Below are 16064 nucleotides of genomic sequence, written 5' to 3' on the forward strand. Positions count from 1 at the left end.
CTTGACCCAGCCTTGTGCAGGTGGCTCCTGGGAATTCACAGAGGGTTTTCATCTCTAGCTTATATGATAGGGTGGCAGTGATTGAAGCCCGAGATCGAGAGAACCATTTGACACACCCCCGCCTAATGAAATAGGTTTGGAGGGATACTGACCAAAATAAAGGGAGTGAACACAGGTCGTGCATAGATTTATGTCCACTGAGTGCTGTGCATCCAGGGGCTTGTAAGGCCTTCTCTCCCAGCCCTGTCATGTGGGTGTCCAGGTGAGGTGTTCAGTCCCGCCAACCGTGGCATCTTCACCTCTGACAAACTGAGTGTTGCCCTGGTTTTTAAGTAATGGCTTCAGAGAACGGCCTTGGAGCCCGAGACGGTTCAGAAGAAAAGTCCCTGCCAGCCTGAGTCCAGGACATGTGTCCCCATCTCTTCCCTCAAACATGGCAGAGACGGGAGCATCACTTAGGACTGCGTGAGTGGGAGAAAGCTGTCTCCAAGGCAGTAGTGGCCCAAAAGTCATGGCAAGGGGCGAGATTTCTCTGCACACCTGGGTGTAAATGCTGATGGGTGTAGACTTCTCTGTGGATTGGTCCAGGGTTTTCCCCTGCTGGGGCGGTCACGGTGGTGGAAATGTTGAAGTGGAGGCCGAGGACAGCCTCAATGCCATGCGCTACATTCTATTTGGCATTTTACATAGTTACTTGACTTAGTCCCGACACCACCCTGCGTGGGTGTGTGGAATCTTCTCCATCGTACAGATGAGGAGCCAGAGATGTCTGAGTTAGAGGACTCGCTGATCATTGGTGGAGCCAGAGTTAGAATCTATACATACTTGATTGTGAGATGTGAGAGAGGGAGAAAGCAGATGCCATCTGCTGCTAAACATTGGCCGAAAGTAGCTTTACACGGAGCGGATTTGCCTTAAACTAACCCTCTCCTTTATTTCTGCACTTGAAATGATACCCAAGCAGCCATAACGACTTGCTTTTTCAAACCGTTTGCTGAGCCAGAAGCAATTGTGGGTCACTCGAAACGACGCACTGGTCATCTCAGTTCCGTTTTCCTTTCATCTTAAACGTAGACCCCAGTAGACTGTCCCTTTGCTGAGCAGCGCCCATCACCTGAACGAGCGAGCGAGCGAGTGATGGGTGGTGGCAGCGGAGGGCCGATGCCTCTCTGCGGGCCGAGCGCCCCACCCCCACCCCTGCCTCCCCCCGCTGTCCTCTCTTCCCAGGGTGGCATGATCGCCCTGCTGCTGTCCATCCTGTGCCTGGTGATGATCCTGTACACACGCCGACGGTGGTGCAAACGCCGCCGGGTCCCGCAGCCCCAGAAGAGCGCCAGCGCCGAGGCGGCCAACGAGATTCACTACATCCCTTCCGTGCTGATCGGTGGGCACGGCCGGGAGAGCCTGCGCAACGCCCGCGTGCAGGGCCACAACGCCAGCGGCACCCTGAGCATCCGGGAGACGCCCATCCTGGACGGCTACGAGTACGACATCACCGACCTGCGTCACCACCTGCAGCGGGAGTGCATGAACGGAGGGGAGGACTTTGCCAGCCAGGTCACTCGCACCCTCGACTCCCTGCAGGGCTGCAACGAGAAGGCAGGGATGGACCTCACCCCAGGTGGGCTGTTAGGTCCTTGGCGAGCGGGGCGGGGAAGGGAACGGGTGTTTTCTAACTTGGTGGCCGGCCAGCACGCAGAGCGGGATGTGCCAGTGTCCTTTCCCAGGTGGGCAAGAAGCATGAGCTTTTCCCGTGAGAGGGTGGGAGCTGTTTTCTAGCACAGGAAATGAGTGAACAAGCGGAGTAAGCAGAGCAGTTGGTCCCTCGTCACTTGCACTTTGCATTGGAAGCAGGTAGTTTCGCATCCAACACAAATGTGAGTTCGAGCCCCTTTCTGTATACAGTGAGGCATCCTCAGGGAAATAAGGTAGCGGGAAAGATCGACATGCATGTGTGACAGTTTTGAATCTGGCATGCTTGTTTAGGCAATTTAATTTTCCCCTGTCGTGGATGGGGTAGAGGGACCCATTCTGTCCTACGACTCTGGAGACTTTGGCCCGGGCGGGGCAGAGGGGTCGCCGAGCCATGCCGTCTTGCTTGTGCCTCTGTGGTCTTTGCAAGGGATGCACTTTTTCAGTGAAAATGAAGGAAGGCGATTATGCTGTCCGGTCTCAGACACTTCAGAGGAAACAAGTGTGCTTTTCTCTAACAGTCGCTCGCCTTTCTCTCCCCCCCTCCCTCTCTCTCTCTCTCTCTCCCCTCTCTCTCTTTTCTCACACACACACACACACACACACACACACACACACACACACACACTTCTATAAATAATCAACTCCCCATAGATAAAAACCCAAGGCAACAGTCCTTCAAAGACCTGCTCAATTATCTTTGAAGAAGACATTTGGATACGGAACATACTATGGACTTTGAGTAGGGCTTGAAAAGAGGGAAAGAATATCACAGAGGCCTCCATGCGGCCCGTCATCTAGAAGAGAGTCTGTGTGAACGGCCACTTCCTACTAAGATTGCAATCTGGGAACTCCTTGAGAATAGGGGGCGTGGCATCCCCACCTCATATTCCCGTAGCTCCGGCCATAGTGCCGTGCTAAGCCCACCAAGTAGCCACGTGATACTCAGGGGTTACGAACTCAAATGCGTGCAGGGAGCGGGCAGATAGCACAAATGTGAACGAGTTGGATGTCAGGTGACAGGGACTGGTGCAGACTAGGTGAAAGGGAAAAGGCATGTTCCGCCTGAATGCTCTCCAGTTCAAATTCTTGTAAAACTTCGTGCTGACCAAAAGAAAGAACTCTTCAGTCTGCACCTAGCCGAAGGGCCACATATGGTGACCCTGTCCGTACAGCATGAGTTGAATTGGATTTTCAAGTGTAATCGCTCATAACTTTGTGGTACCCCAGAAACCCAAGTATTTCGGTGTCTGCCAACCTCTCACTTTTTTAAAGGTTCCTTATGTTAATGCTGTGAAACTCCATTCGCTCGGTTTGTGCAGATTTCCTCGCTCTCACTTTCATTTGACCTTTTCTCTCAAAATTTTTGCCTTGACTTTTTCCTACACAGGGAGTGACAATGCCAAGCTGTCGCTGATGAACAAGTACAAAGATAACATCATCGCCACCAGCCCCGTGGACGCCAACCACCAGCAGGCCACTCTGCTCTCTCACACCTCCAGCAGCCAGAGGAAGCGGATCAACAACAAAGCAAGAGGTGCCCGCATCTGGCGTGAGGGCTCACGGGAGGATTCTCTAATATTGGCAGAGGCGGGGCCCTTACCAGCCGCGACCCCCAGTCTCATGCGTGGCCAGAGGGGCTGTGTTTTGGCACAATCTTTCTGGAGGCCTTTGAGTGTTATTTACCAAAAAAAAAAAAAAAACCCTTAAATATAGAAACCTTGTGACCAGGTAATTTCATCGACAAGAATTTATCTTTAGGAAATGATTGGACAAATGTGCAAAGATGTGTTTAAAAGGCTGTTCGTCGTGTTGTTTAAAAGAGAGAAAAATTGGAAATAGCTTAAATGTCCATCAATAGGAAATTGGTTAACTACCTGCACATCTGTCTACTATCCAGCGGCTTGCCATGCAGCCCCTTATGATAATGCAGATCTGGATTTGTTAACCTCTTTCCCGTTTGCCTCGAGAATACTCGCTGGCTGTCCTGGTGGCTGCAGTGTTTACCACAAGGTAACTCGCAGATGACAGACCTAACCTGTCCCCCAATTGTGCCATGAGATATCATGCTTTCGATAGTACGTCTGCATCGCTCTAGTATTTCAATAGTCTTTGGAAACGAATGACATCATTCCATTTATAGCATTCTGTTTTTAGGCGTTCAGTGACTGAAAATGTCAAATCCTAGAAAACGTCGTGTTCCTACACGAGATGCTAACCGAACGCTGGTGGAGAGCTGCACGTTTTTTTTCCTTAATTGGGAAAAGGTTAATGTGGAAAGTTGCCTGCCCATTTATTAAATGGAAAAAAAAAAAAAACGAGATTAGAAAATAGAAGATGCAGCCGAATGCCATTTTTAAGGGGGAGATTAAAAAACGTTTATCCATTTTTGTATCAGAAAAAGGCAGAGAGTGTATATACAGCAAATGTGAATGGTTTTTTCTCTGATTTGAAGGATTTAGAGGACATCGGCGTTGTTCCGTTTATACATTTTTGTGTACTTTTTAAAATTTTCTCTCTTTTTCACATTGGATATATGTTAATTATAGGACCAGACAAATCAATATCTTACAGACGTTAAGACATAGAGACATACGCCCTATAAGACATAATTCCGGCTTCACATCAACCAGAATTGTGACCCGTGATGAGGAGAGTTTCTCTCTCTTCCTTTTCCAGCCACCGTCCAGGAAGGTCCTCTCTGACAGGTGGCTGTCAGGCATGGCTCCTCAGCAGCACATGGGCTGGGTGGAGGTTGGGCTCTAGTGATTGCTGTCATATAAAGGGGAGCTTCTCCAGTAAATCTGTGTATCAGGAAGCTCCAATCCCGTGGCTACTCCTCCCAGATCGTCAGCCAGACTGCTTTCATCTTGATTGATTTTTCCCTTGAACTTGCCCCGATGAGCTGGTGTCATGAAGACAAGACTGAAGATGTTGTCTTTGCCGCCTTCTTGCTCATTACAGCCGGTTCCGCCTTCCTGAACCCTGAAGGGGATTCTGGCCCAGAGGCAGAAAACGACCCCCAGCTGACCTTCTACACTGACCCCTCACGGAGCCGGAGGCGCAGTAGAGGTAGGAAGGGTGCAAGGGGGCAAAGTGGGGTGAATGGGGCTCTGGGGAGGAGAAGGCAGGGAGCTGCGGAGGAGCCGGGTCAGGCTGGGGGCTCAGTGGACCAAAGCCAGTTTCCGCGGGGAGGATTCTTGAACCGCAATTGGCATGGTTAGCTCCTGAGGAAGAAAGAAGAGCCGAGAGTGGGACATTTCGGAGAATCATCTCTCCCGGATAATGGCGCTCTCAAACAGATGTCCAAGTTGTTTGAAAGGCTATTTCTTGGTCAGAAGACTCTCAATTCCTTCTGGGAGCCTCAGGAGTCATATTTTGCTCTTTAGACACAGGAAATAAAGTTGATAAAGCGTGTTGTGTGTGAAAAAGTGGGGAGGATGTGAACCCTTGCCTACTTGGCCGCACCGGCCTTGGGATGGCGCGAGGCAGGGACTGGGGGCGGGGTAACCAAGGAACAATCTAGGGCCCGAGAGGTGTGTGTATGGCATTTGACCTTCAATCCCCTCCTCACAGAATCACCAGGGCCCAAGCCTCCAAGTCCTCTCCTTTCCCCTGGCGGCCTTCAGGTCGGTTCATTCATGCTCCTCAGCTCTGGCAGAGTTTTCTTTCCCTGCAGCCACCCACCGTCTGTGCCGCTGCAGCCTGATGTTCAGGTGTGGTGATCGCAGTGGTGGCTGCTACCTCCTGTGACTTGCTGGTATCCCCGTCATTGCTAACGGAGGCTCAAGCGCCCATCAGCTTCACCATTTGCGTGCTGTGTGGTGCTGGATAAGGATAACGAGTTCTCTGAGCCTCAGTTTCCTCACGTATTAAACGGGTTAGCGATACCTCACACGCGGGGCTACCGTCAGGATTAAATTGTATTAAAGTGGGCTTTCTGGTGACCGGCAAAGCCCTATGAAAGCCCTATTGTTGTTGCTGTTGGGATTCTCCACAGGGCAGCCTCAGGGTTCTACAGCACTGCATCTTAAAGAGTTTTGGACAGGGGCCCCTTGAGATACGATGCAGGATATTTGAGTGACATCACGTGGTGTTATACTCAGTGGCATTCTCCTCAACCAATAATCAACCAGTGCCCCACAAAAGTCATCTACATTTCGGGCCTCTCTGACCTCCGCTTGGGTTTTTCCCACGCCGAGGGCATTCTTCCCGGACGCTGGGAATTTAATTCCTCGATTCCAGTTTCCGTGGCTTTGCTGCTATCGGTACAAAACTTCTTCCCACCATTTTCCTTCAGAGATCAGTGGGGCTCTGGGCCGCTTAATGTCTGATACCCCAGCATCCCCGAGGTGAGCATATGGACCCTCTGATCCTCGTTACATATTTATATACAACAAATAGCCAACTTAGGCTTACCCAGGCTAGACCACACCAAAGCAGGGTGTGTGTTCCGCTTTAATAAAAGCCTGTCTAAGAAAGTCCATAGTAATGAATTAGAATGAGTTTCTTTGCAGCATAAAACTGCTTCTTTTAAATACCAAGCTCTCTCAGTACATCAACTGTTTATTGCTATTAACTAGACTGTAAGCTTCTTAGGGATGGGCATGTCTAATTTATTTTTCCAAAGTGCCTAGTGGAGGATTTTGCCTATAATAGATGCTCGTAAGTGTTTGTTGAATTGAACTGGATACATCAATCAAGCCAGCACGAAATTTCATAACTCACCTGCCATGGGTCAGGCTTTGCAATAAGTGGTAGAAACGTGAAAACATGGCATAATGATAAGGCTTAATTTAATGATATAAATAAAATAAAATATATACTCAGAAGAGAGAACAGTTCATTCTACCTGGCAGCAATAGGAGGCAGAAAAGGGAGAAAATAATTAGACCTGGGTTACATACAATATAAAGAATTTATTGAAAGAGGAAATCTAGGGTAAGGGCATTCTAGCAGAGGAAGATAGCATATAAAAAGCCTTGAAAGCACAAAAGAACAGGGAGTAAAAGTAGTTCAATATGGCAGCTGCAATCCAGGATATTAAATATATAGGCACACGGGTTTAGTAGAGACGGGGCTGGAAAACTGGCTCGCTACCGAAGGACCCTACACGTGCCATGTTACTGACTTTGTACTCGGTTCTGTAGGTCGTAGGGAACCACTGGAAGTTTTGAAGCCGGGTAGGGAGGCTGGATGATGGGTTGATGATGCAGGAGAACTAGAGAGACAAGAAGATGAGTAGCAAGTTATTGCAGTCACAGGAGAGCGGTGGCAAGTGCCTGTGAACGGTGACGACACTGTGTGATGAGCTGTCACAGCAGGTGCACCAAGGGCTAGGGGACTAGCAAGGCATGAGTGAGAATCTGTTCCTTAAGGTTTCAGGGAAGTGTTTACAGGGAGATGTTGTTTGAGCTGAGACGTGAAGAGTAGGTGTATACCCGGCTGACAAGGTGACGAAATGGCATTCTGTGGAGGAGGAAATAATATGTGCAAAGTCACAGAGACATAAATGATAATGGCTGAGTCAGAAAGCAGTAAATAGTTTATTGGCTTGAAGCCTATGGTGCAGGTGTCTGGTCTGCTTAGGGAGTAAGTATAGAAGATCAGGAGAAAGTACGTGGCCTTGACTGGCGTACACGAACCTAACACTTCAGGCTGGCGTCATTGAAGGCTTTCAAAGAACATTGTCCTTGTCCACTCTGCTTTGTGAAGGGTCCCACCAGGGCGGTGTGGGGGATAGATGAGAGTGGGGGAGGGGGAGGCAGGGAGACCGGGAGGATGATGATGCCACAGTCCAGGCGTGAGATGATAAGCGTTGGTAGGGATGGAGAGGATGGAGGCAGGAGAAAGTTTGGACGCAAAACGAAAAGTGATTTAATGGCATCGGGGGTAGGTGGGGAGCGGGGGACAGTGCTGTTTGGCAAGCGATGGAAATAGGAGCGGGAGCAGGTTCGAAGGAGGACGGAGAGTCCGGTTTTGGATTTGCCTGTGAGTGCCTGAGGGACATTCTGGTGGCAGAGCTGCTGCTCGGGCCTGGGCTGAGCTGGAGTAGAAATTTGGAGTGTAGGGAAGTGGACTGCCTGCTGGAAGGGTGCCAACGCGGGCAGCCCTTCTCCAGGGAGCAAGGGGCCAAGGACCTGGAGGCTGCCTGCCATGCCAGAGTCCCCCTCCGAGCCACCGCCCATGCACCCAACCACGGATCCCGCCCCCATGACAGATGCGCAGGCAGCCACTGACCCAAAACCTTCCCTGTGTTCCTGCGAACAGCACTTCCCAAGGCTCCCCTGGGCCCAAAGATGGGGCGGTCTCAGGGCCCTGGTCTCAACCGGACTCGTGTCTAGATCCCAGCTCCTTAGCAGCGGCCTGACCCCAGACCCACCCGGTGGCCTCTGTACCTCACTGTCCCCCCCAGCGAGAGCTGCCTCAGATGACACAGGCCATACAACCCTGGGTGCTGGCGCCTGACACGTAATCATACTTCATACTCGTTAGTTACTGCTACGAGGCTCATCTCTTTCAACCACCTTTCCTTACCTGTAAAGTGGGTGGTTACTATGCAGCCTCATAGATTTATGGTAAGAAAGCAAATATTAAAAAAATCTAAAAATGTTTGTAAAAATGCTTAGCATGTGGTCTGACATAATAAGTGCCTTTTATTTTTATCAATAATAAATATTAACGTAAGACCATAAGAAAATTCCAAAGGACCCACATTTTGTTGGCAACGTAGCTTGCTTTCTTACTTTCCCATATCTGTTCTGCATTTATGTGAAATCCTCTCCCCTAAAACCAAAAAACAAACCAACGAAAACACACCAGACAATGCTCGCTTCCTATCCCTGTCGCTACCCCCCTGGGGGCGTTTCTTATTCCCCGGCCCGATTTTCTCACTGAGCTTTCATTTATGACCTCACCCGATCACCGTGGGACTGGGGAGAGCCTTCCGGTACAAAAACACCCTCTCCTCATACCGAGCAGACTCCTCTCTTGTTCCTCCTCCCAGGTCCTACAGAGTGGGGGCCACTTGTGGGATTCTCAGCATAGAGTGGGGCAGGCTCGTTGAGCCCAGGAAGTTCTCGGGGAGACGTGGTGTGAGCCCGGGAGTGGAGGAGCTGGTTTGTGGGCGTGCCTTCTGTGAAAAGCGATAGGTAGTTTAGGGGCTTCCAACATGGGGCCCAAACATTCCTGCCACCCAACCCCAAGAGGCTGCAGTATAGCCAGGCGAGTTGAAGGGGGACTTCTTCTTTCTTGATTTTCCTGGTGGGCCTGGCCCATGGAGACTGCAGAGGGCTTGCACACCACTCACCGTTGATGACCCCAAGGGCCATCTGTTAGTCAAGTCCCCTCTGACTCCAACCAATGATGTGGAGTTCTATGAGGATGGAGGTCACCGAGGTCATGCAGTGGCACATGTTTCCCATCTGGACGAGGTTTGCCAAGTGTCTCCCCTGTTTGCTGGTTGGGCAGCAAAAGGCCAAGCTGGGCTCTCACTGCCACGACTTTTAGCACCGTGTGTCTTGCTTTGTCTTTTTTTCCAGTGGGCTCCCCGCGAAGTCCCGTGAATAAGACCACCTTGACACTGATCAGCCTCACCAGCTGTGTGATCGGCCTTGTGTACTCCTCTCACGTCAGCTGCCCTCTCGTTGTCAAAATCACCCTGCACGTCCCCGAGCACCTGATCGCTGATGGTGAGCACACTTCTGAGATGTGACTTCCTCCCCAAAGAGAAAGGTCTCGGGTTGGGCAAGGAAGATAGAGAGAAGGCCAGGGGCCACGGTTACCCCAGTTACGCATTACGATAAGTGAGAGAAAAAGAAAGCCAGTAAGGCTTGGGATAAAATTGGATTGTCCACAGATGAAATCAGAAAACAGTTTAAAAAAAAAAAAAAACAAAACTGAACAGATTACCTCCTCTTCCCTTGGCCAGCTCTCATTTCCCGTTTGTTTGTTTTTCAATAAGCCCCTGTCTTTGCAGAGAAATGCAGAGCATGCTGGATATAGGGAGGCAGACACCAAGGTTCTTGAAGGCTACGAGAACCTAGAACTCCATAGCAAGAATTTACTCTCATCCTGGGAGCCCCCGATGTAATGAAGGACTAATGTAGGCCCTGAGAGCCCCTGAACCAGTTGAGTCCAAAGCACCTAGCTGACATGATAGTGTCTTCCCTTGGTTGCTATAAAGCTGAAAACAGGTGGACACTGTCCACGGCATTAGGGGGCCTGCTATTTCATGGCAAGCAAAGAAAGGCAGCAGGTCCTTGTCCTTGGATGAGTGCCAGTGCCTATGGCTGGGTTGCATGGAGCTGTGCCATGGCCATCACAGCGCTGCTCTGTCCCTGTGTCCCTTAGGTCCACCTGGTAGAGATGAGATGGGGCAAGGCAGCAGGAGACAATTTGGCAGAGGTCTAAGGGGTGGCCAAGCCTCCATCTGCTGATACCTTTCTTGGGGGCTCATGATGGGCTAAGACTGGTAGGAGAAATGACCTTGGGTAGGGACTGACCTGCAGAGCATCTCTTCCCCCATCTTCAGTGAAGTGTGTGTGTGCTCACATGCAGGTGTGCATGCCCACGTGTGTACACAGGCACATCTCCTCTCTCTCCCCCTGCAGGGAGCCGCTTCATCTTGCTGGAGGGGAGCCAGCTGGATGCCAGTGACTGGCTGAACCCCGCCCAGGTGATGCTCTTCTCCCAGCAGAACTCCAGCGGGCCCTGGGCCATGGACCTCTGTGCCCGGCGGCTCCTGGACCCCTGTGAACACCAATGTGACCCCGAAACTGGTAGGCGGGAGCACCGGGCAGCGGGTAACTGTCAGAGTTTGTGCCTCTTGCAATCCCCCTCGAAATCCCCCGAGCCATCCCTCCCAATTGTCACATTGTGATGGGAAACCTAGACCATGCAAGCTGCCAGCATGCGGGGGCCCCCGAGCATTGTCGGTGCAAAATGTGGGGTCATCTTCTGGCAGAAGCCTTGAAAGCAGTAGCCCCACCACAGATGGGTTAGTTTAGACGACCTCTGCACCCCATTTGCCATCCAGTCAGGGCATATCAGCTACCAGGGCTAGACTTTTTATGCATGTTTCTTGTAGAAAATTTAGAAAATCTAGAAAAGCTTATTGAAGAAAATAATCATCTAGAATTCTGTCTTTTGCAGAAATCATTTAGAAATTTTAATGTCTTCCCTTCTGATCATTTATCTATGCATGATTTTTTCAGGCTTGCAAGTAGAGTTTTCTTGATTTTTTTTTTTTTTACTTATTCTATCATGAGAGTTTTCCAGAACTATTAAATAATCTTCAATAACATAATTTTAATGGCCATTTGTATTCCATTGTATGTGTATGTTCTAGCTCATTTAAATAATTCCCGTCATTGGACATTTAGGATGCTTGAAATTTTTAATTTTTACAAATACTACTAAAATGAATATGTTTCCACATAAACGCAGGGCACATTTGAAGCTACTTTCTTCAGATAAATCTTAGAAGAGAGATTACTGGGCCAAATGGTATAGATATCTTTCAGGCTGTCATATTATCAAATGGGGCTAGGGCTTCTCTGAGAGAAGGTCCAATCTCAGACACAGCATGCACTGGGGTACTCTCAGTGCTCCTTCAGCTCCAGTGTTCCCAGGGATACAGACCCCTCATTCCAGGTTGCTTTACACTTTCATTGTAGAGGAGATTTATCTCCGACAGTCTTTAGAAAGATCTCTTTTTCAGTAGATTCAGTACCACGGATAGCTCCTTCTCAGAGAGAGAGCGTGGTGCTGTAGCACAAAGGAGGGAGATGTTAGTGACAATGAAGTGAAATGTTGCTGGAGCCAGGGGCCAATTCCTCCAGCTCTCTGTACCTCACGCACAGCCCCTCAACACACACACACACACCCCTACACATGGATCTTTTTAGGTGCTGAGGTGAAGGGATATTAGTAGAGGTTGAATCCAAGAGACCTGGCCGTTACTTCTGTAATAGTCCATTACTGTATCTCTTTGGGGGAGTAACAGGTCACCGCATCATCAAAAGTTCACCTTCTTAGGTCTCAAAGTTTTTTACGTGGGCCCATCGCGGAGATTCTAGGTCCCCATATGGAGGAGAAAGTACAGCATTTTAAACATCTGATGCGCTTACTTGCTGCTGCTCCCACGCTGTCAAGCAAACACCAAACCAAACAGATGGGCCCGAAATCCAGTGTTCTCGGCAGAAAGAAAAAAAGAGCTCATCTCAGAGGTGGGCCCTCTCCATGCAACTGAGCTAGTCTCTGGTCCCCCGCTGACTTGAATTATGAGACTCGGGGACGATCTCAGTTGTTAAACTCGCTTCCCAGAAAACGGTGCTCCCCAGAGGGCCTTGAAAGCTCCTTCCGCGGTTTTGAGGAACAGGAAGCCCGTTTAATTACATATGGAAAGAAGGGACTGGTGTTTTCAGCTTGGAGGAGGGGTCTTGGGAATAACCTGCCTTCTTACTTTACATCACTGCTACAGTTCCCCTAGACTTGGCCAAAACCCCTCGGCTACCCTGGGCAGTCTGTGTTCTCTCCATCATGAGATCAGAGCAGAGGTGGGATTATAAAGGATCGTTTAATGTCCCCAGATATGTCAGATCCAACGGATTTGTCATTCAAAACCCTTTAAGCAACCACCATTACTGAGCTTGTCTGCAGCGAAGCTTCCGTCATGTCCTCAGTCCCTCCCAGATGTCTCATTCTCAATCCTTGCTGATAATGACCTTGGCAAACCCCTCCCTTGCTAGTGGCTTCCCAGTATCTGTGACAATTAATGGATTTCCAACTGGAAAGCCATGGAGGGGAGAGTCGAAATAAGACCTCAAACCCCACAGCAGAACCGAGGTGCAACATCTTCATTTCGGGGTAACAGATGAGAAACGTGCTGCAGAGACTTTTGTTTTCGTTAATGCTGGAATTGGAAACCCACCCCCTTCCTGCCCTGCTTCTTTCTGCACATGGGATGATGTGGTCATCATCCCACACGCTCATCAGTAAGACACTTTATCGCCTCCCACACTCCATCCTAGAGTCTTTCTCCAAAGAGTTGAGTGTGGGAATTGGCTGCAAGTCAAGTTGACGTTATTTTTGCAATCCTCCAGCTAACTCACTTGGAAATGTCATGGTGTTGGGACATGTGCTTTCCCAGCCATGCTGAGGGGTCTGCCCATATGGATGTGTGGAACTGTGCAAGTACACGTGTATACTTTTTCACATACACACAAACAAATACACAAACAAGCACTCGGTCACTGCAAAGGAGCAACTTCTGGTGCCTGGAGTTTGGCTCAGGCACCCTTCCGGAGTATTCTAAAGTTAAGCGTGTGTTTACTCATCAGCTGCACAGTGGTCCAGAATACCAGGTGTGGTAGGCAGAATAATGGGCTCCCACAGATGTCATTGTCCTAATTTGCAGAACCCATGAATGTGTCCCGTTACATGGAAAAGATGAATTAAAGTTGCAGATGGATTAAGTTTGCTAAAGAACTGGCTTTAAGATAACAAGAGTGTCCTGGATTAACCAGATGGGCTAATGTAATCACAAGGGTCCTTGAAAGGGGAAGAGGGTGGAGGAGGAGGTCGGACCGACGCGATATGAGAAGGACCCCTCTACTACGGCTGGCTTTGAAGATGGAGGGAGGGGGTGCAGACCAAGGGTTGTGGGCAGCCTCTAAAGATGGGACAGGTAAAGACGCACAAGCTCTCCTCAAACCTCCAGAAAGGAAAATAGACACCTTGATCTTAGCCAGCTTGACTCTTGTCAGATTTCTGACTTAAAGAGTATAAGATAATAAATTTATGTTGCGTTAAACCACTAAGTTTGTGGTATTTTTATGGCACCTATAGAAAAGTAATATACTAGGGAAGGAAGAAAGGATAAAGGACAAGCATTGTTAAGTGACCCTTTATATGGCTCCAGCCCAATTAATAGAGGATGGTTACATAGACTTTCTGAAGATGTGTCAGGAGGCTATGGAAGAACCTGGGCTGAAGGTAACTTGCTGATCTGTTTTCCATTCCAGCCTCTCTTTTACATTCTAGCACATGCTACTGGGCGGGACATAATGTACCTACAGGTCTTAGCTCTCTGCCTAGAAGCCCTTCGCCAAATGCACACTGACATTCTCTCCCAGACCCTCCCAGGTTTGGGGCCTTAGGAGGGTGTCTCTGGTCAAGCCGGACTAACAGCAAACCACTGAGGTTATTGTAAAGCTTAGTGCCTGGCTGAATCCAGCCAGGGCTCAACTTTTCCTGTACTTTCTGAGAGTTTCATTGTGGTCATACATCTGTTGGTTGTTTTTTTGATGGCAGCACAGACTAACTGGCTTTGGCGACTTCTCTTTCCACTCTATTCCTGGCCTTTGTTCTGCCATGTGGGCAGCTGTAGAAGCTTCACACACCTGCTTAATTTCACAGCCCCCATCCATCTTGGCCACCGACCCTCATTCCATTTTCAAGATATGTAGGCTTTACGGGTCTGCAAGGAGCAGGGGCTTCCAGCTAAATTGAGTTCTAATCACCACCCAAAATGTTTGCCGAAATTCCTTTTGCCCTGGATCTTTCCACAGGCTGGTCCCAACCATGCAGAGATGTTAAACCCTGGTGAGGGATACCGGACCAGTTTTCCAGACTCAATCTAGCCCTCCCCCTCCTTCCTCACTCTGAACCACTGCCTCTCTCTAGCTTTCCCTGGTTTTTTGGACACCACGTGGCAGGGCAGCACAGCTCCCATTTTGTCCCTGCCACCTGGATTGTCCACTCATCCCAAACTCTGTTTCGTGGCTTGATTCAAGCACCTTCCTTCAGGGTGATGGTCTTTCATAATATTTTCCTCCGTCTGCTCTTCCAGAGTCACATGAGGCTGTTCCACTCTGGGCCTGCCTTTGGCCTGATGTCTCCACGGGGGAGTAGACAAGGCAATTAGATATCACTCAAGTCCAGATGTCTTGCAAAGATTTCCCTTTTAAGATGAAGCGCACCCAATTGCATTTAATGAAAGCCAACAGCCACCTGAGGATAGAGGTGACTCAGGGCCTTCGGCCTTGATCTGTATTTACCTCACAGAAAACTTGTACTGAGCCCGGTCATGTCTGAGGAGCCGTAGCTCCAAGGTCTTTCTTTCATCATTCCATGCGACTTGTGCCTCACTCTTTTGTCTGTAGGATGGGAAATGACCAAAGGCGCTGTCCATCATGAGAGGTTTCTCAAGGCGTTTGCCTTCAGGGCACGAAGCACAAATCAGTGTGGCCATCTTCAGGCCACACATGGGTCACCTCTCAGGGGGCTTCCGGTCTGGCAGTGTGGTTGCCTGCGAGCGCCTTCTGCAGGGCATTGTCCACCCAGGTTGGGCACTTTCCCATGGCCGTGACACATCTTTCCATCGGACGCTGCGAACACTGCCACCGAGTCAGCACATCATGCGTTCCCCGCCATCTGTCACAGCAGATGCAGAGACTGTAACACTTCTAGCTTAGGAGGGCATCCAACACCCTTGTGGGGTCTTTAAAATTCACAGCTAACAGTCGGAGCTTGTGCTTGCACGAAACCCCTCTTAAAGTCAAGATTTAGCAGTGGGTTGCCATAGCAACTTGCCTCATCAAGTCTGAACTCCTTTCAATGTAGCTGGCCAAACTGGTTTTGAGGAAGAATACAGAATAGGAAAGTTTGGTGGGCTCCGGAAATGAGGATCATTTGATAGGCAAATTTTGGATATCCTTAAACCCTAGCCTGATATGTTTGAAAATTTTTCTGTTGCTCCAACTTTGAGCTGCATACGACAGCATATGGAGAAAAGCTTTATCTATTGTCAGCGGTGTGTCCCCACAAAGTAATGAATGATGGAAATCTCGTAAGGAGATAATGACTCCGAAGGTAATTTGAGAAAGGTAAATGTGAGCTACAAATGGTAGGTATTGGCATTATTAGGAAAATCAGGCTCTGCTTGAACTCTGTGTTGTTCCTGCACTCATTTTTACATGTTTTGTGGTAACTAGATATCAAACGTGGAGGAAGGACTTTTTTGTCAACCCTTCTAGGCGAGGCATCCAGCCAAGGCCATTCTATGAGAGTAACGGTTTGACCACCTCTTGAAGTTACTTCCTGTTTATTGTCTCTTGCCTGACATCCCCAGGACAACTGGGAAATGACCTCCTTCAGGGAGAAGCATAGCTGGGTCCTGGACCCACTAACTGGCTTAGATATCTGCATCTTGGGGCGAGGTGCTGGTAGCGTTATCTGTAAATTTAGGGCAAACTAATTAATTCAGTTATTTTCCATTGCACAGTATTTATAAAAGGCCTACTCATGTGGGGAGAAGAACTAACCTCGTTCTCACCTTGCATTGCTTATAGTCTGGAGTCCATGTTTTT

General features: G+C 49.2%; 1 protein-coding gene across 2 annotated transcripts in view; it reads left to right on the plus strand.

The window, feature by feature from the left end:
* Positions 1-16064, plus strand: part of ASTN1 (astrotactin 1) — a 297914-nt gene that overhangs the window by 134269 nt on the left and 147581 nt on the right. For both annotated transcript variants that reach the window (XM_011361242.1, XM_011361243.1), the window contains exons 3-7: positions 1228-1621; positions 3083-3229; positions 4657-4764; positions 9234-9383; positions 10305-10472. In XM_011361242.1, coding sequence (XP_011359544.1) covers positions 1228-1621; positions 3083-3229; positions 4657-4764; positions 9234-9383; positions 10305-10472 — 967 coding nt within the window. The remainder of the gene's footprint in view (positions 1-1227; positions 1622-3082; positions 3230-4656; positions 4765-9233; positions 9384-10304; positions 10473-16064) is intronic.

This window comes from Pteropus vampyrus, unplaced genomic scaffold (genome assembly GCF_000151845.1).
Source record: "Pteropus vampyrus isolate Shadow unplaced genomic scaffold, Pvam_2.0 Scaffold65, whole genome shotgun sequence".
NCBI lineage: Eukaryota > Metazoa > Chordata > Mammalia > Chiroptera > Pteropodidae > Pteropus > Pteropus vampyrus.